This window comes from Pelophylax lessonae (assembly GCF_965119305.1).
Source record: "Pelophylax lessonae genome assembly, chromosome: 6".
In the NCBI taxonomy this organism is placed as follows: Eukaryota; Metazoa; Chordata; class Amphibia; order Anura; family Ranidae; genus Pelophylax; species Pelophylax lessonae.
The window spans coordinates 269546393-269567295 of NC_138773.1; the positions used below are offsets into that span (position 1 = coordinate 269546393).

Genomic DNA, 20903 nt, shown 5'->3' on the forward strand with positions numbered 1-20903 from the left:
TCTGACCTATGACTTGATGTGCAGGTTTTAAACCTTATTCATCTGGAAGTAAAACATGTGGACTCGTTGACAGAATATCAGACAACCCCTGGGACGGATTACCATGGGGCACCCGATTTCCATATGCCTGTAAGAAGTATCTTACTCCAAGACAACATGACATTTTTGGTGAGTCAGAGAAATAGTTAGAACTTGTGTTGATGGGCTTCTGAAATGCTTTGAGTTCATTGCAAGTGCAATTGACCTGCCTTTGACTTGTCTATATATCCTAGGAATTTAGGAACAAGGAAAGGAGGCCATAGTGTTGGAATACATTGTTCATGTATTTTGTGCAACAACTACATCAACTAGTAGATAGCAGTGTTTATAACATTTAGCTGCATCTATCATAGAACTCTGTCTTTTCTCTATAGTAAAGTTCTTGTTTCCTGTCTGCAGCTAAGCAGCAAAGCTTAGGTAGACTGTGCACTGTCTGTATGTTCTGTAGAGCTATATAAAGAATTTCTAACACACAGACCCATCTAGAAGCACATCGAGACAAGCTTGGGACGTTGGAGGATCGTCCACACCACATCCTCTTTAGGAGAAGCCTGGGAAGCTAAAGGACCCTTCTGGAAGGGTTTTTCTGAATATTTATCTCCTTCAAAAACCAACGTCACTGGCAATGAACCATCTAGTGATTGGGTGGGGTGAAATAAATATTCATTACTATTCTGGTTGTTTCTTCTTGCTCTATCTACACTCCCTAGCTAGAGGTAGAAGCTATTCTGCTTTTGCATTAAGCTGCATTCACACCTGAGCATAGTGTTTTACAGTTTTTCCAGCGTTTTTATACATTGTTTTTTTTGCTTTGGCATTTTATTATTAGCCAATAGAGAAAACTGTCATCTGTTGCATCATTTGTTGCTAGGATTTTTAGCTTTTTTAGCTTTTCTATTAGCTTTTTTTTTTTTATATTTTTATTATTCTTTCAAGGTGTTAATACTACTACTATTACTACTACTACTACTACTACTACTAATAATAATAATAATATTATTATTATTATTATTATTATTATTATTAATAATAAAAAATGAATAAATAAATGTAAAATAAATACACAAATAAATAAATGTGATAAAATACTATGTAACAAGAAATTAATAATTAATGCAGCCAGTAGCATTGGGGGGGGGGCATTGGGGGTGCTGGGGTCAGATTTGAAAAAATTGTTTACTGGGGGGATGTTTTTTTTTTTTATTGCGATCAATGTGTTACACTAAATCTTCAGCATTTTTAGCTTGACTTTAATGTTAAAAAAAAAAAAAGTAATTAAAAAAAGCAATGAAAGCTTCTGAACACTTACCTCTCTGGCAGACACTATTGGGCCATACACACTATAAGATTTTCTGAAGACTTTTTCCTTTAGACTTACCAAAACCATATAATATGAGGTCAAACCTAAACACTTTCAATTTGTATGCAATCTGGCAGACCCTTGCACTACATAGAAAAGGTAAATCTGAAGGAAAAAGTCTTCAGAAAATCTTATAGTGTGTATGGCCCTTTACTCTGCTACAACCTATGGCAGAACCTTCACATTTAACTTACCAACCAGTGTTTTAGATGATTGTTTCCTGCTGTGCTTGATGGTTCCCCTCATTGACCTTTATGTCATTACTGTGTCTTAACCCTAGCTCACATTACAGCGATTTTTCATACGATTTGACCTGTCAAATCAAGTCGCACCCTATTGTCCGAGATGGCCATGTTCAAATCGATGCGATGACGACTTTGCGGTTCCGCATCGATTTGAAAAAGTCATTTCTGCACTACTTTTAGTGATTTCAGGTGCAACTTGCATAGACAATTGTGCATGAAGTCGCACTGACATGCAGCTTTGAAATCGTGCATTTTCTGATGAAGTCACACAATTTTAAAGCTGCATTCAATGTGAACGAGGGCTTAGAGTGATGTCGGGGTCGGAGGCAGGGCCCATAGTATGTGGTGGGGGGGACACAGGCTCTTCTAGAAGTCTCACATTCTGAGGACTATTCCTGGGACTGTAGTTCTTCAAGACAGCAGAGTTCAGACTCAAAGAATTTGAGTGTACTGAAGTATTGAGTTGAGAGTGCAAATATGTTGTATACACTTTTTAAATGATGTTATATTGTGATATTATTTTAATAAATGCCTTTTATCTTCTACATAAAAGAAAATTGGAAATACTACCCAACGGTGTGTGAAGATCATTGGCTACCCTACAACCGCTACTGCTATAAGCTGCGGAAAGAGAAGCTGAACTGGTCCCAGGCATCTGCTGCCTGTGTCGCCAATGGAGGGGAATTAATGAAAGTCACATCACTGGCACACACCGAGTTTCTGCTGCATCTTCTCAAACATGGTGAGCACATACACTATATTTTCAAAAGTATTGGGATGCCTGCCTTTACCCGCACATAAACTTTAAAGGCATTGCAGTCTTAGTCCATAGGGTTCAATATTGAGTTGGCCCATCCTTTGCAGCTATAACAGCTTCAACTCTTCTGGCAACAAGGTTTAGGAGTGTGTCTATGGGAATGTTTGACCATTCTTCCAGAAGCACATTTGTGAGGTCAGGCACTGATGTGGACGAGAAGGCCTGGCTCGCAGTCTCCGCTCTACTTCATCCCAAAGGTGTTCTATTGATGCTAACAACTTTGTGGGAAAAGTTTGGGGATGTCCCCTTCCTGTTCCAACATGACTGTGCTCCAGTGCACAAAACAAGGTCCGTAAAGAGATAGATGAGCGAGTTTGGGGGTGGAAGAACTTGACTGGCCTGCACAGAGTCCTGACTTAAACTCGACAGAATACCTTAGGGAATAACTAGAATAATTAGAGCAGAGACTGTGAGCCAGGCCTTCTCGTCCAACGTCAGTGCATGATCTCACAAAGGCTCTTCTGGAAGAATCGTCAAACATTCCCATAGTCATATGGATGATGGCACTGTAATTATTTTAATAAAAAAAAAAAAAAAAACATTGAAGTACCTCAATCGATATACAGCTGTTACATGACCCAGATCATTCCCAGCCTGTCTGCAGGGAAACATAAGCAGGAGAAGCTTCTAGTCTCCTGCTGCTGGTCACATGTTCCAACCCCCACCCAAAAAAAAACAGCCTTTGGAATACAGAGTGAAAAAAATGATTAATATCAATAAACTGACTTTTAAATTGTCCTAAAATATATATATTTGAAATAAAATCTTTATTATTTTTTTGGCAATGTGAGCGGATTTCTGCCAGTCACAAGCTGTGTCACACCCCTCCAGCCTGTGTTTTAGAATAAGAGGGAGGTGAAACCTCCATAAATCTACTTGTAATATACCACCCCCCATTGTGTTTAGCAGGTTAGTGGGCATGGAGAAGGAGGGAGGGAGTGGGCTGTAATTTACCACTGTGTATATGCCCACATGTGTGGTCGCATGGGCTGCTCAGATGTGATAGGGAGGAAATGCTCCGCATAGAAACTCACTGAAAACTGAGCATGTGCAGAGTTGCCATCATAGCTGCAAAATCCCTAGCTGAATTGGGGACATGAGCAGAAGGTGGAGATAGAGAGTAGCAGGATCAACCAGATTTCTTGCAGAATACAGAAAATGAATCCCATAGTGACTGAGTGAGTATGAACAGCATGTAATACTCCATTTATTGATAGATTTTTATGATGTGGGTTTAGTGGCACTTTAAGCTGAAGGAAGACCGCAAAGTATGCAGTTGAAAAATACCTGCCAAAGGATTTTTATTTCTGTCTATCCAGCCTGGAGATTTACATGGATTTACCTCTGATCCGAGCCTTCTTTTTACTGTCCCTAATCCAGCTGCTGATAGAACAGAGCTTTGGAGGCACTCTGCACATGCTCAGGGTGCATGTGATCAGCACAGGGCCAATCAGCACTGTCCAGACAGAAAGTCATGAGTCATGCAACCTCATAGGACAGTCAGAGGAGAGTGAAAACTCCTCCTACAAGCTTTAATCAGTGCTGGGATGGACACTGATAGAAGTCACAAGACTGATGGGAAAAGGTATTTAGTAGTTTATATTAATTAAAATAATTGCATTTCCATGTTCTGTGTACTGTGGGTGACCAGATATAGTGAATTCAGGATCCTGGGTTTAGTAATGTTTTAACACTTGAAGCGATATATAATGTAACAATCATTAAAGTGGTTGTAAACCTCAGACATTGAATATAAACAAAGCATATCCCTTTATAGTGTGTACTGGTCTAATTTAAGAGCACCAAGTGTCATTTCATCTGCTATCAGCATGAATCACTTCTGACAAGTATTTTCCATCAACAGAAAAAAAGGTGACAGGGGAGGAAGCTCCAGTTTCTGTGTGCTGTGTGAAGGGGGTGTGTCTCTTCCCTCCAATCAGCTCTCAGAGCTCTCCTCACTAAGCTCTGCAGTGTGTATTTTCAGCTCTCTGACCCCTTTTTTGACAGGTCAGACAAGCTATATAAATTCTGGACTTTGAAAGGATGTAGAGAAGAGAAGACGGCAGATAAACATATACAACTTATATTGGAGGATTTGTTTAATCTCTTTGTATCACCTGAGGCCTGTCTCTTCATTGGGTATATATAAGGGTTTACAACCAACTTTAAGGCTTCAAAGAGGTAACCCTTTGTCATGGGGAAAACTGCTTCAAAAGCTCTGAGGTACAACACATGGAGTATAGGCTGCTGTTCATATGTACTAAATTCAGAACTTGAGAGAGAATATAGAAGAGTAAGGAGAAAAGAACGAAGGGGAGGGGACACCCAAGGTCACGGACACACATATTTATACTATGTGAAAAACATCCTGCTACACATAGTAGACTCAGTCAAACTCTAGCAGGGACTGGTCAAAGTTCGGAGGTAAGAAGTGAATGACCCACAGTTGCTAGACTTTGGATGTTTAGGTTTACGGTGGAGCAGCAAAACCTCTATTTTACTATGGATTGCGTTATTCTATTTTTATATCTCAAGGAGAAATATGTTAGGCGACTTCCAGGCTTTGGCAATAGTTTGTTTTGATGCAGTGGTGTCATACAAAAGGAGTTTGAATTGTGAGGAAGCCAAATCAAATGAGCGTTTGTTCAGCAAGGCTATTGTGGGGTCAGGACTTAGGGGTATGTTAAAGCGGAACTTTACCCATAACAACTTGATGAAAAATAATGTTCTTTAGCAAGAAACATACATTCCACATTAATTATTGTTTTACCAAAATTAGTAAAAAATAATAAAAACAATAAAAACAAAGGGAGTCGCGCTAAAATATCGGACAGAAAATATCTGACCACATGCTTCAAATAATTAGCACCAATCTAACAGAGTCATAAAGTTGGAAATGAATGGCACTGATCTGTCAAGATCATACAGTTAGAGCATATAAAATATAAATAAACATATCAAAACACTGTACAGTCCACTCTTAAGATTAGAGATCCAACAGATGCTTGAATAAAGTTCAATTCAAGTGGTAATATGGTAAAAAGCTTCCACCCAGGTGAACGCTAAGATGACAAACAACTTCCCATCCACCACACAGAGTCTCTTACCAGAGAGAAATAGGCAGTGTACAGCGAGTAGTTAAGGACTACTACAGCCTACTCCCAGCATGACAGCTCCGGTAAGATTCAGCCACAGGATATTCACCAACACTGGCTCCCTTCCAAAACTTGATGGAAACTCTCTCACAGAGGCAATATGTAGTGGGGAATAAAAGAGCGGGACAAGCCCATAGTGTGATACCGCCAAAAACAAGTTTTTTGCCAAAAGAATAAAAATTGCACTCACCCACAAAAAAACAAGCATGTAATTGCTGTGTTGCACCAGAGGCTTAGGGCATTCGATTTTCCTGGATCCACCAAAAAGATGGCCGACCTCAGGCTTCCGGGTGTGACGAGGTGACGCTGGATTAGCTCCTCCCAACGCGTTTCGTCATTACAACGTTGTCAAGGGGGCGTAACCAGCGTCCACGTCACACCCCTATAAAAAGTAAATGAAAAGACCGGCAATGTTGCACAGCTGGAACTTCCGGCGTGACCACTCGCAACAGGAAGTGACCTAAGCGCTCCATCCCGGAACGCAAACCGTGCATAGCCCAGAAATACTAAGTTTAGTGGCCATAATTGACCCGGACAGCTGCGCCTATTTGTTCCAAAAGGAACCGATCCATATATCCATTACACAATAGTAATATGGAGTCCAGGTCAAAATAGCAGCCACTTAATACAGCATTAGATTTGATATATATAACATCACATCCGGAAGCCCGGAACACCGAACGCAAACCAGTGCATCACAGCTCATAAATACAAAACAAATATTATATATACAAACATTTAAAATGACATGGCAATCAAAAAATTACATAAAAACAATTTGAGTTAAAAATCCACATATGTTAAAATCTCATAAAATCACATAAAATTCAAAAAGGGCCCTAACAAATTCTAGACAGCAAGATGTAAAATCCTAAATTCAATAAATGCCTGACACTAAAACCATGGTAACAGGATAAATAGATTGTTGCTAAAATGTGAAACAATGGGGCTAAAAACAGGGATTAGATGGATAAGTGACGGAACCGTGATGAATGGGCGAAACTCAGCTATTGTTAATGAAGGCATTAACATCCAATTCAATATTCAAACCAAACGGCCTGTATACCTTGAGTAAATAAATCCATCATGTCTCCAGCTTTGATACCTCCCTCCTAATATGGCAACCCCTCCAATGCGGCTGTAATACATCTATAATCATAAAGGAAGTGCCACTGGGATCCCTAGCATGTTTCAAATCAAAATGTTTCGATAAGGAATGCTTAGGGAAGCCCTTCCTAATATTGGCCACATGTTCATTCATCCGTATATGGAAAGGACGGATGGTGCGGCCTACATAATGCAGGCCGCAAGGGCAGGTGATAAGATACACAACATTCTTAGTTGTACATGTGGCAAAATGCTCTACCTCATAAGACTTCCCAGTGACATTAGAAGAAAAATTAGTGTACTTTCTACACTTCAGATGGTTCAGCCTGCAGATAGAACAACTGAAGTAAAATTCCCAGTTCGATCTGCCAGTCAGTTTGCTTACCAACCAAATTAACTTGTCTAACAGTTTGCGTCAAAACAGGGGTTTAGTTAGCACACTCATGTGTGGAGCCCTTCCATGTGTTCTTTGCCATGAAGGCCAGTAATAGATGGGGGCAGTGGCCATTTTCTTTGTTGTTAATGTGTACTGGTGAGTGGACATACTGGATGCCTTTGCTGTAATACTATTAGCTGGGCTTCCATTTTGCCCCCAATTACCTTTCAGAGGAGGGATGGGCCACCTCCAGGCTCACCTGCCCCCTATCTATCCATTCGCTTGCATGTGCTTCCACTGTGAAGGCTCTTATAAATTCATTAGAGTAGGACTGCAGGTATACAGGGAGCCGTGAAGTGGCCCTGCAGCTTTCACATGCGTTTGCAAATGTGTGCTAACTAAACCCCTGTTTTGACGCAAACTGTTAGACAGGTTAATTTGGTCGGTAAGCAAACTGGCTGGCAGATCCAACTGGGAATTTTACTTTTGTTTGTTTCATGTGTGGAGCCCTACCATGTGTTCTTTGCCATGAAGGCCAGTAATAGGTGGGGGCAGTGGCCATTTTCTTTGCAGATAGAACAACGCCTGCATAGGTAAAAGCCATTCATTTGAAAAAATGGAATTGGCTTCCGGGGGGGATCAACAATATTAGGCGCAATGAATAGTCTTAACTGAGACCGCAGGAGTCTCAAGTAAGAGGGGCCCCAAAACCCTATCGCTTTTGAGAACCCCTCAATGCTTCCTCAAAAGTTTATTTACCATAAAATGTTGGGACGAATAACTGGTAAAGAATGTAAACTTTGGTGGGGCTTTGGGAATCTTGGAAGGTTCATCAGGATTCATGGGCCTAGACGTAGGGTCCAAAATGTGCCCCCGATCCATAGAACTCACATCCTGGGCGATAGAATCAAGTTCCTCCAAACTGTAGCCCTTAGAGATGAACCGTCCTTTCAATAGATCAGCTTCCACCCAATAGTCTTCCAATTTGGAACAGTTCCTCCTAATACGCCTAAATTGGCTCTTGGGCACCCCCTTGAGCCAAGGGCGATGGTGGCAACTGTCCAAATGGATGTAACCATTGCGGTCAGTTTCCTTAAAATGTGTGGAAGTTATCAGTTTGTTCCCTTCAACTCTAATACGGAGATCTAGGAAATTAATTTCAATCTCACTGGCCACGTATTTGAGTTCAATGCCCCTGTCTTTGGCATTTAGAATGCACATGAAAGTGTCCAAAGATAACAAATCACCTTTCCATAGGAGGATGATATCGTCTATATAGCGCCTTCAAAGGAGGAGCTCTGGGAACATACCAGAATAGACAAAATCATCTTCCCATTTGGCCATAAAAAGGTTGGCCATGGAGGGCGCAAATTTTGCCCCCATGGCAACTCCTCTCTGTTGGAGGTAGTATTGGCCACCATACCAAAAATAATTATGCTCCATAGAGAATCGGAGCAAACTTAAAATTAAGTTTTGCTGTCTACTGGGTAAAGATTAATCCCTAGTTAGGTAATGTTCTACCGCTTCCATGCCATCTGTGTGGGAGATGACGGTGTAAAGAGAGGTGACGTCAGCCGTGACAAGAAGACATCCCTCCTCCCAAACAACCTCATTTAAAATGTTTATCACCTGTGTAGTGTCCTTCAAATATGAAGGCATGATAGACACAATGGGCTGAAGGAAATTATCCACATATCTCCCCTCACGAGAGGTCACTGAATCCAGGCCACTAATAATAGGCCTCCCAGGGGGCCGAACTGGATCCTTATGAATTTTAGGTAATATATGCATAATTGGCACCCTGGGGGCCACAGGAACCAAATATGCCTTTTCTTTTTTGTTTAAAATCCCACTACAAAAGCCTTCTTCCACCAGCTGGGAAAGGGTGCTTTTGTATTTACGAGTGGGATTGACCTGTAAAGGGACATAGGTGGCAACATCGGAGAGGATATTCATCATTTCAGAATGATAAGCATCCCTTCCTAAAACTACAATGCCACCGCCCTTATCAGCGGGACGCACGACAATGTTGTGTCTTTCCTTCAGGGATTCCTGAACTTCTGATCATAGGGGGCCTTAGGTATCCACATTTTATCAAGGTCAGAGCCCATAACATCTTTAAAAACACTCAAAGGGGGAACAAGAGACCCGGGAGGATTAAAAAGGGAGGCGTTGCTCAATGTGGTGTTCTGATAACCCCTAGAGTTTGGAAGTATATTCCGTATAGGGTTAGTGATGAGGTACCGTTGGACATTTAACTTACGTACAAATTTTTGCACGTCCATAAATACTTCAAATTTACTTAAAGGGCGGGGGGGAACGTATTTGAGTCCCTTACTAAGCACCAATTTCTCCTCATTGGAGAGAGGGGCTCCGCTCAAGTTAAATATACCTGCATCATCTATACCTTTCTCCTTTTTGGATCGTAACTTCCTCCCCCCTCTGGACCCTCGTTTGGTTCTATGGCTCTTTTTGGCCTGGATTTATCCCTTGGAAAAAAATTTCCATTTGTGTTATTATGGCCGCTCGTTGAAGGGCCCTTGAAGGAACCTGGACCTCTTACCCTCCAATTAGGGGAATTTTGATACCCTTCTCCCCTGGGGATAATTGCTATAGCCCCTTGGGGGTGGCTCATTAGGATAATGAGTGATGTATCTGTCATCCTCACAACCATCATACCCATAAAGTGGTTCATATTGGTTTTGAGGAGATGACTGGAAGTCCTGAGGCTGACGACCACCTCCACGTCTTCCACGTCCAGATTTACCTCTCCCCGATTTGCCCCTACCCGAGATTTCACCTCCTCAAAAGTCCCTCCATGGGCTAAGGGATAATGAGGCATGGGAGTAATCGGGGGACGGTGCTGGTCACAGTGGGAGGGGCCTGATTCATGAGGGGTACAGGCTCACTTCTGACATTCTCTAACTTTGATTGCCACTTAAAGACCTTATTGGATTTATAGTCCTCCTGGTCTCTTAAAAACTTTTTACGTTTCTTATTTCTTTGGTCCGATTCCTCCTTTTCTAAGTATTTTATCAGATCCTTTGATTTGATTCTGTAATTCTCCTGCTTACTAAATGGTTCCAGTTTGGTTTTAAGAGTATTAACCTCCACATCTATACCCTCAAGCTTCCTTTTCTTTCTAGCAATCAGAAATTTGAGGAGAGAAATCCCTGCCTCATTAAAAAAGGTATACCAATCCCCGGTTTCAGAATCCTCGTTATATGGAGCTAGTTTCCAACGGAGACTTCTAGGCACCATTTTCTCATTTTCTAATAGGATAATATCCCATTTGGTATGCATTTCAGTGGTCAAGATACTCCTTAATCTTAAAAAGATACCATCCATGTCATTACGAGGTTCACCTGTTGAGGTGAAGATGTCATCAACTAAGATGTTGTGGGAGGCTCTATACTCAAAAATATCCATAGCACAAAGTTCAAGGCCTTGAATAATACCACTAAAAACAACAATGGTTAAAAAACAAGGTTGGATGGACACCCTCGATCACAGGGCGATAAGTAGAATAAGGGCAGCAGAGTAACCCAGACACAATATGCAGATATGAAAAAGAAATGTACCTGCGCCCTTAAAAAGCAGCGTACTCCTAAACTCCTGGGAAGCATAAAAAATAATAAAAACAAAGCACAAAATTAGTGTGTGCTGTAAATTGGCTCCAGCATTGCTCCTGTTTCTTCTTGCTGGAGGCTGAAGCCCAGAGCCCCTGAACAGCAGTAAATCATAAAGCAGAACTAAACCCATCAATTTAATGAAATGCAGAAAAGACTCTTGCGCTATCGTGGGTGGTGTGTCAGAAAGTAACGTGGGTGTATGGTGAGGCTGCTGCTGACACTTAAAAGCTTATCCTTAGCCTTTAATAAGTTGTGTTATATGATGTAGTGCTGCACTGCCTCTCTTAAAGTGCAATGTATAGAAAATAAATAAGTCAATGGTATTGTGTGTGTGTGTCTTCTTGTAAGTGCAATTACACTAATTAGATATGCTTAAAATTAGTACATCATAAAAGTGCCAGTGCTGAGTGTCCATTCATCGGTGAAAAAACAGTGGTACTATAAGTGACTTGTGAAGCAAGATAGTGTCTCCACGTATATCCGTAAAAAATAACCATAAAGAATATTAAATAAATGGTGTATATAATATATCATAAAGTGCTCAGTGTCCATACAGTAACATGATATTCTAATTGGCATAAACACCATCTGTATCACCAGTTCAATAAACAATCTTTTCAAAAAAATTGTGCAATCTGAAACTTAAACATCCAAAAAACGTGCAGGAGGTGAATCCTTTACTTCTAGGTTGTTGAAGAAAGTGATGGTGATCTTCAGTGCAGTGCCACCAAACCTGTGTGGCTAGCCTCTCACCTTTCACTTTCTTGTATACTTGTATACAGCCTTTTAGATAAATCAATGTCTCCAGGGGGTCCTGTATTAGTGGAACCATCGCGGTATGTCTCGTATCCACTACTCCTTTTGATCCATCTAACTGGCTCTTAGGGGAAGGGTACAACAAAAGCCTCTCATGGTGTAGTATGAAACAGTTTTATAAAGGAAAAAATAGCATACAGACTCACAGTAAGGACTGTAAACAGCGGCGTTGTATGAGGAAGTCACGTGACCTCGTGACGTAACGCGTAGGAGGAGCTCTATACCCGGAAGTGACGTTACGACGGAGCCCGATCTCCACAGCGGCGGTTGTTTTGATATACGCCTGTTTATCTTCGCTACACTGTAAGTGCAACTTTATATAGATATAAATAAAAGGCAATATATACTGCACCATGAAAGCTCTTTGTTTCTGAGGCACTATAAGGCTCAATAAGGAGAAAATATACACAAGATTTATTTGGAATTTATCTATTTATTTATTTATTTTTTGGACTTTCACAACAGAAATTGTATATTTTATATATTGCAACAGAGACGTTCACTTATTGGTATACTTATTAGAAATATTTTGGAACATTTTTTTGATTGGAAGAAGCATGCAGCACTTTATTTGAGCACTTATATAATTTATTTGTGTATTTATTAATAACCAGATTGAAGTTTTACATGGCACATTGATACATTTTATTTTATGTGAAAATTGGAAAATATTCGGTACTCATCTTTTTATATATATGTTGCTTTAGATCAACCTTACGCACTTGCACTTGGATCACCTATCTTTTTACAAATATTTATGCACACACGGATCACATTAAGCACCTTTTTGAGAATTTTGCACAATACCCACTTTATTAGAGATTTAATAAGAACTAACCCCTGAAGCGCACCACTACCCCCATATCAATATACTTAAACTGTTCAGTATCAGTACCAGTGGAGCTGCAGCAGGGAGTCTCTAATCACCTCAGACAGCGCAGGGATCACAAACACCCTTATGTGGAGACACTATCTTGCTTCACAAGTCACTTATAGTACTACTGTTTTTTCACTGATGAATGGGCATTCAGCACTTAATTTTATATTCACATAACACTTTATTAATTTTATTCAATTTTACAGTGTGTAGTTTAAGTTTGCATTAATATCATGGCACTTTTATGATGTACTAAATTTAAGCATATCTAAATAGTTTAATTGCACTTTAAGAGAGGCAGCGCAGCACTATATCATATATTGCATCAATTTAATGGTTTAAAAAATCAGTAAAGCTCCTGGAATGATAACTGTCACATTTGCTTGTGTCCTCAACCAAACCGTCAAACCATCAAATAGCTGGAGTCAAAGCTGATCACATGTGCAGCACCACTACAATTGCAGAGCAAACAGAGGCAGCTTCCTTGGCTGTAAAGGACAGGGGGGGGTTAAATTCCGCTATAAAGCGCTCAGTAGATCGGCCTCTATAAATTCGCTAGTGCCTAAAAGTAGAGAGCAACTGAGCATGTGCAGAGCAGAGTGAGACAGTGTATTACTGGATGTTAAACAGTATAGGCACTTCTTTTTAATGTTTTACATCGCTATACCTGTAAAAGTGGCCAGCCTGAAGGGATCTAGCAGAACTTAATTTTCTGATCAAAGTTCCACTTTAAAGAGTGTGGATAGCATTCAAAATATTTCAGTGCAATATGGCAAGACTACAGGAAAGGTCCACCAGATATGTAGGTGAGTTCGCTCCTCCATACAACCCCTAAAGCAAGTAGTTTGGGAGTATTTTGGCAATCCTTGCTGGAACTAGGTACCACCTAGTAAGGACCTTGTATTTGGTCTCTGGTGCTTGGACATTGATAGTGGAAGACTTTGTTGATGGCCAGATATCAGCCAAGTCCTCAGGCTCCAGCAGGACATTGAGGTCAAATCCAATCAATTTAAAGCAGAACTAGATTTTCGCTGTCACAAAGAGCAAGCAGGAAGGATCTTTATTACAGAAGATACATGCAAAGTCTCTTCTGCAGTAAATTACACCTACCTATTCTCTATCTTCTCTGGCATGTAAACTGAGGTTCCCTTGCGCAGCCCAGCTTACATTGCCTGCACGGTCCCTGTGTGCTGGGCAGGGGAGGACTGGGCCAAGGGGTAGTGGGGCAATTGCCCTCTGGGCCGCTCTGCTGTCTTGTAAAAAGGCTGCACTGCTTCTGCCACAGACTTGCCTAAAGGATTCCTGGTGAAGTAAAGAAAAAAGTCCCTTCCGCTGACCTACTGAATTCCTTCCGCTGTCCTTCAATCCTACTGCGGATTGAAGGACAAGGAAAGGACAAAATGCAGCCCCCCCCCCCCCCTCAGCATAGATGTTGTAAATTGTGTCTGAGCAGAGGCCAGTTCCATGCCCCACTGAAGCCCCAACCGAGCTGTCCCAGCTCCCCCCAACGCCCCCCCCCCCCTGCTGGCCAGGTCGGGAACCCAGTTTCGGCCTATGAGTAGATGGTACCTGGAGCAGAGCCTCAGCCTGGAATTGTGGTCAGGAGGAATCGGGAAAGAGGGGGAGGGGGAGTGGAACCGAGTCACTGCACCATGGGCCTCTGGTTTGTACTCCCCCCCCCCCCCCCCCCCGGGCCAAAACTTGCCAGTCAGCCCCTGGTGCCGGGATGACTGACTCCTGCACATGAAGACTGGTACCCAGCAGAAGATGCCTGAGCCAGGAGGGGGGAAACTGGACCGTTGAGGGAAAGTTTGGCTCCACTTTAACTGCTTCACTAAACAAGGCATAAGTTACCTGGCAGTCATGCACCTGGTATGCATAGCCCCCAACTTTCCCTGATTTTGAGGGACTGCCCCTGATTCAGAACAAGGTCCCTCTGTCCCTCTTTCCTCCTAATTTTAGTCTGATCTATAGAATTGTATATAAAATGCACTTTCTATCTATCAAAAACTGTTTCACAGTGCTAAACCTTTCACCCAATTTCTAAATTGCTGCATTTATACATTTCAAAAGCCAGTATAAAGGAATAGTAGTGGTAAAAAAAAACACTTGTGGGTTTAACTAATATTATTTTTTTTTATATAATTCTCCTTTAAGGGGGTCCTATGCCTACATACTTTTGCTTATGGGTGTCCCTCATTCCCATCTCAAAATGTTGGGAGGTATAAGTATATAGGCCAGGAGTCCTGATTTCACTTTGACTTTATAATCCCAGGTGAGTCAATCAAACCAGAAAGAGCCAGGCAGGTAGCCATGGAAGTTTCCATATTTCTCATTGCAGGTTTACTTTAAAAAAGATTGTAGTTTTATATGTTACCATGTACAGTACACAGTGTAATCGCTCTGTGTACTTTTGCAGAGAAAGTGACCGAGGCCTGGATAGGAATGACCAGCAAACATAAGAACCCTGTTATCTTTCAATGGTCGGATGGCTCAGCGGTGACCTTCACCAGTTGGCAGCGGCATGAACCCACCATCAGCCAAAAGGACAGTGACCTGTGTGTGTCCATAGAAAAATCTGTAAGAGACTCTGGTTTGTTTGCTTTCCAACATTCCTAATAGATTAAAAAAAGTCAAGAACACAGCCTGTGAACTACTAATACTGTACAGTGTAACTTTTTTACTACACTGCCTATCACTAAAGCCCCGTACACACGATCAGATTATCGAACGATCTGTCGTCCGTTTTTTGTGGCATGCTAGTCTGATGTGGAAAGTGAAGAGGTTACTTTCATACAAATTTTCCCGTACGACAGAATTCTACTTCAGAAGTGATGTCATGTGTTGGATTGCTTTGTATGCGTTCTTTCGTCTCTGAGCATGCCTAGTCTTGCTTTTAAGATTTTTTTCCATCGAAATCTGTACTAATGAGATCAAAAATCGGACGTTGTATTACGGACGACAAAAATTATATAGCCTGCGCATCAGGATTTTGTCAGCCGAAAAGTCGGAGTTGGCTGTTGAAAGCACCATACTAACAATCCGAAAATCAGCAGATCGGTCGTCGGACAAAATTTCCCTTCAGAATTTCTTATCGTGTGTACGGGCCTTTAGGCACATATTAATTTTATGATTATTATTATTTATTTATTTATTTGTTTTTAAAGAAAGAGAAGGGCCATATATGGGGTACCTCATCCATATGAAACATGTAATACCAAGCTAGAAGATATTGGACTTTACTGGTACCAAAAGAAAGATGACCACATGTAATTATTTTAAAATAACAATGTTTATTACAAAATATTCAAGATTAAAAAACATCAATAAAACCACATTTCCGTTAACGTAGGACAATATAAGCTATGTGGTAAGAGACCAACATGTCCTTGCTAAATGTTCCAAGAGGTTGACGTGTTTTTGCATATTGGCCTATTCAGGACCTCAATGTCTTAGCAGCAAAGAGATGTGGCCTTTCCAAGAGAAAGAATTACATTACAATAATGGACCAGAAGGATTTGCCACCTTAATGACCAGGCCATTTTATGCGATTCAGCACTGCGTTACTTAAGCGGAAAATTGCGTGGCCGTGCGATGCTGTACCCAAATAAAACTGATGTCCTTTTTCTTCCCACAAACAGAGCTTTCTTTTGGTGGTATTTGATCACCTGTGCGATTTTTATTTTTTGCACTATAAACAAAAAAAAGCAACAATTCTGAAAAAAAAAAGTATATTTTTCACATTCTGCTATATAACATTCCCAAAATAAAAATTTAAAAATCAAAAATTTTCATCCTTTTAGGCCAATTTGTATTCTGCTACATATTTATGGTAAAAAAAAAAAATCACAATAAGAGTATTTTGATTGGTTTTCGCAAAAGTTATCTTGTCTACAAACTAGGGAAAAGATTTATGTCATTTTTATTTATTTTTTTACTAGGAATGGCGGTGATCTGTAATTTTTAGCGGTACTACGACATTGCGGCGGACAGATTGGACCCCTAACTGACATTTTTGACACTTTTGAGGGGGAACAGTGACATTACTACAGTAATCAGTGCTAAAAATATGCACTGTTATTGTACTAATGACACTGGCAGGGAAGGGGTTAACACCAGGGGCGATCAAAGAGTTAAATGTGTCCCTAGGGGGTGATTCTAACTCTGTGGGGGATGGGCTTGCTTAATGAACACAGAGACCTGTGTTCCTAAATAGGAGGAACACAGGATCCCTGTGTTTATTACTGACAGAACAGCGGTCTGATGTGTTTACAACTGCAGACCGCTGTTCTGTCTCCACGGGGAGGGGTGCCCAGCAGACATCCCGGCCGCCAGTCCCTCTGACTGGCTCCCCCTGTAGCCAATGGGCGAGTGCGTGCCCCCACTAGCAGTCCCGCGAATCGACGTACAGGTATGTCGTTTCGCGGGACAGAGCTGACCTGCCGCAGTATAAGTAGGGCGGCTGGTGGGCAAGAAGTTAAAGTGTTCAAAAAGCAAGACATTGATTTTAGCATCATTTTTCTAATTTTTTGGAATATAGTGTACACTTTACAATAATTACATATCTGTGCAATGTGGTCATGTGTAATGTGTGTTTAGCAGTAACATCTGAGTCCTAAAATTGTTTCTTTGGTTGTGGTCTAGGATGGAAACTGGAAAGTAAACCCTTGCCATGTAGAACTTTTCTCCATTTGTAAGAAGCCTGGAGTAATTGTTACCGCAGATGTTGCAGAAGAGACCTGCGAAGAGGTACCTTAAAATGTACTAGAAATAGGCAAAAGCTTTGTGATCTGTTACCACAGACTGCAGATAATGAACACAGTGCATGACAAAGGGTTTATAGAAGACAAATTGCTCTCAGCAAGGACTCTGATATAGGTGCCACATCCCTTAATTATCGAGAAAGAAAGATTTTTTTCCCCTTGTGGTGGGATTTTAACGGCACTCATAAAAGTCATAAACATGGTATGTAGAAAAGATACATTTTATTTGAACAACAATTTTACAAAAAATTTACATTTTTTGTAAAATTGTTACAAAAACAATTTTTTTATATAAACAATTAAATTTTTTGTAAAATTGTTGTTCAAATAAAATTTATCTTTTCTTTATACCATTTTTCTGACTTTTATGAGTGCTGTTAAAATCCCACCACAAGGGGAAAAATCTTTCTTTCTCGAAGAGTTTACAGAGAGCACTATGGGTTAGCTAAAGACAGTGCATAACAAAAGTTGCCTGTCTAGTTCTGTCTCACTGACTCCTAAGATGGAGACCTAAACCGGCCATGCATGGATCACAATCCATCTGGTTTAGTGGGGACCTGCTGAATTTTGACCTATATGTGGCCACTGCAGTTGAATAGAAGTCGATTTGGCGATTGTGTTCAGTTTAACCACCCTATCAGATAAAAGTGGCTTGATCAGCACTGCAGGCAATAGGCTGCAGCACTGATCTGTGTATTCTGACACCGGGGGAGTCACCTTGAATGTGAGAATACAATAGCGCAGCAGGGAGGATTCTGCTATGCACCTCGAATGTGTGGATGGTTCAGCTTTTTTTTGTTCATCCTACTCTGTGATAACCCGGCAGCACCACCGTATCTGATCCCGGCCTCCCCTATCGCACAGGAGAGCCCAGGTAGGCGCAGGTGGGGGGGGGTGTCCCTACCTCAGCCTATAAAAGCAATCCAGCAGCTAATTAGCCGCTAGGATGGCTTTTGCATTACAGGGAATTGCTGGCTGAAAAAAAAGATACAGGGATGATTCCTGTAGCTGCGGGCATCATCCCGTTATAACAAATTAAAGTCAAGAATGTCCATGCATGTCCACCCGGTGGGAAGTGGTTAATATTGCCTAAAGCTCGCTTAGGCCACCCGCGTGGAAGAGGCCTAAGAAAACAGTCTTTGTTTCACACTAGGTCCACTTTAATAGGTTCAAAAGTAAAATGTTGAAGATAAGCAAAAAACAAATAAACAGCACAGCCAGCAGACAAGGTTCTATACATTCTCTATGTGCCTATACCAGAATAACTTGATCGCAGCTCATTTTTTATTTGCTTGGGTCAAAGTTTAGGAAAAAACGCTGGAGAAACCAATATCTGTGTACTGTATATGCATCGAAGTTGAATGTATAATATACATTGAATGTAGAATTGTAATATAATGATTGTGAGGAGGTTTAGATGTTCCTTTTTAAATTCTCCTCCTCCTAAAAAATACACCCTGATACATCAAAATGCAGCTTCCTTAAAGTAGAATAAAAAAAAAAAAAAAAAAGTTTGGCTGTTTTTACGTAGTTACATAGGTTCAACTTGAACCAAATGAAACGATGTACAGTGCCTTGAAAAAGTATTCATACTGCCTTAAAATTTTCCACATTTTGTCATGTTACAACCAAACATGTACAGTAAATGTATTTTATTGGGATTTTATGTGATAGACCAACACAAACTGGCACATAATTGTGAGGTTAAAGGAAAATGATAAACAGTTTTCAAAATTTCTTACAAATAAATATGTGAAAAGTTTGTTGTGCATTTGTATTCAGCCCCCCTGAGTCAATACTTTGTAGAACCACCTTTTGCTACAATTACAGCTGCAAGTCTTTTTGGGGATGTCTCTACCAGCTTTGCACATCTAGAGAGTAACATTTTTGCCCATTCCTCTTTGCAAAATAGCTCAAGCTCTGTCAGATTGGATGGAGAGCGTCTATGAACAGCAATTTTCAAGTCAAGCCACAGATTCTCAATTGGATTTAGGTCTGGACTTTGACTGGGTCATTCTAACAAATATAAATATGCTTTGATCTAAACAATTCCATTGTAGCTCTGGCTGTATGTTTAGGGTCGTTGTACTGCTGGAATGTGAACCTCCGCCCCAGTCTCAAGTCTTTTGTAGACTCTAACAGGTTTTCTTATAAGATTACCCTGTATTTGGCTCCATTCATCTTCTTATCAACTCTGACCAGCTTCCTTGTCCCTGCTGAAGAAAAGCATCCCCACAACATGATGCTGCCACCACCATGTTTCACGGTGGGAATGGTGTGTTCAGGGTGATGTGCAGTGTTTTGCTTTTAGGACAAAAAGTTCAATTTTGGTCTCATCTGACCAGAGCACCTTCTTCCACATGTTTGCTGTGTCCCCAATATGGCTTCTCGAAAACTGCAAACGGGACTTGTCATGGTTTTCTTTCAGTAATGGCTTTCTTCTTACCACCTTTCCATAAAGGCCAGATCTGAGCTGTGGATCTCTGCAGCTCCTCCAGAGTTACCATGGGCTTCTTGGCTTCTTCTCTGATTAATGCCTTTTCCAGGGCACTGTATAATCCATTCCTGTGGGATCCCAGTGGAAGCTGGAAATCAACGTAGGATGCGCTCCACTGAAATCAGGCTCCTATGCCAGACAGCTTGCCCTGCTGCATTCTGCACACAGGAGGTTGCTCACTTGGCACAAACACCATTCAGAGAACACTTTTCCATTCTACCAATGATTGATTCCCCACCTCACTGGATGAGGTGGGGATCATAACATTACTACCTCGTCTAACAAGAAAACACTTTGCATTCAATGAGAAAAGGCAAAGCATCCCCTGATAGGAGGCTGCTCATTTGGAATGGGCACCTATGTTCTTAATGCAGGAGGGCAGCTGCTCGGCATTGGACCTACAATGACCTAAAGTGATTTCCGACTTCCACAAAGATCCCAGAGGTATGATATATGCATAGCTACATTGGTCCAAGCTTTTCAATATGTAAAAATTGCCATACCTAAAATTCACCTTGAAGAAGTGCTAAATAGTGCTAAAAAGGCACTGTTGCCAGACCATTTATTTCAACCAAAAATGTTCCCACAAGATTATATGTGCATTCAAAAGATTTTAGACGTGTAATTTACCTGCAAAAGCCTCCCTTGCTTAAGCCAGCATAGATGGTTCGAATTTAGGCTGGTTCAGCAAGGATCGGCCGAAATTTGGCAGGCTGAATATACACAACTTAGGTACAACCAGACTGCCTGATTCTACATGCGATAATGGTATAGCCGCTGGCAATAATCACTGTTTTTTCCTGGCTTCCCCCCGTCCACCCACAGAGGGAAGACAATGGCTTGGCAGGAGGGATTTCTGCATCAACACTGTCTGTGCTGATGTGGGAATCAAGTAAATTTCTTTCCTGCAACCCAAGGTTGCAGGAAATAAATTTGCTACTTTATGGCTGGCCTTGGACATCCAAACTGATGCTGGGTGCCAAGATCATGGATGTGATCATCAGCCCCAGCAGTCTCAGAGCTGTCACTCAAGTGACACCCTTTAGTATTCCCTTCACTCCTCCCCCAGCTGCTACATAAAAGTTATGTAGGGAGAGGAGGAGCAGAGGAGCTGGGTCAGCACAGAATGTAATTAGACACTCCCAGAGGAAGAAGGGCTATGACATGCAAGGAGCCAGGGAGGTTCTCTATGCCTTCCCTCATTTCCCTACATAACCAT

The 20903-nt window shown here is 41.2% G+C and overlaps 1 protein-coding gene across 1 annotated transcript in view; it reads left to right on the top strand.

The window, feature by feature from the left end:
- PLA2R1 (phospholipase A2 receptor 1) overlaps positions 1 to 20903 on the top strand; it is a 155109-nt gene that overhangs the window by 32579 nt on the left and 101627 nt on the right. Inside the window, exons 6-9 of the mRNA XM_082260092.1 lie at positions 25 to 168; positions 2198 to 2386; positions 14844 to 15004; positions 17069 to 17173. Of these exons, the coding sequence (XP_082116218.1) occupies positions 25 to 168; positions 2198 to 2386; positions 14844 to 15004; positions 17069 to 17173 (599 nt within the window). The remainder of the gene's footprint in view (positions 1 to 24; positions 169 to 2197; positions 2387 to 14843; positions 15005 to 17068; positions 17174 to 20903) is intronic.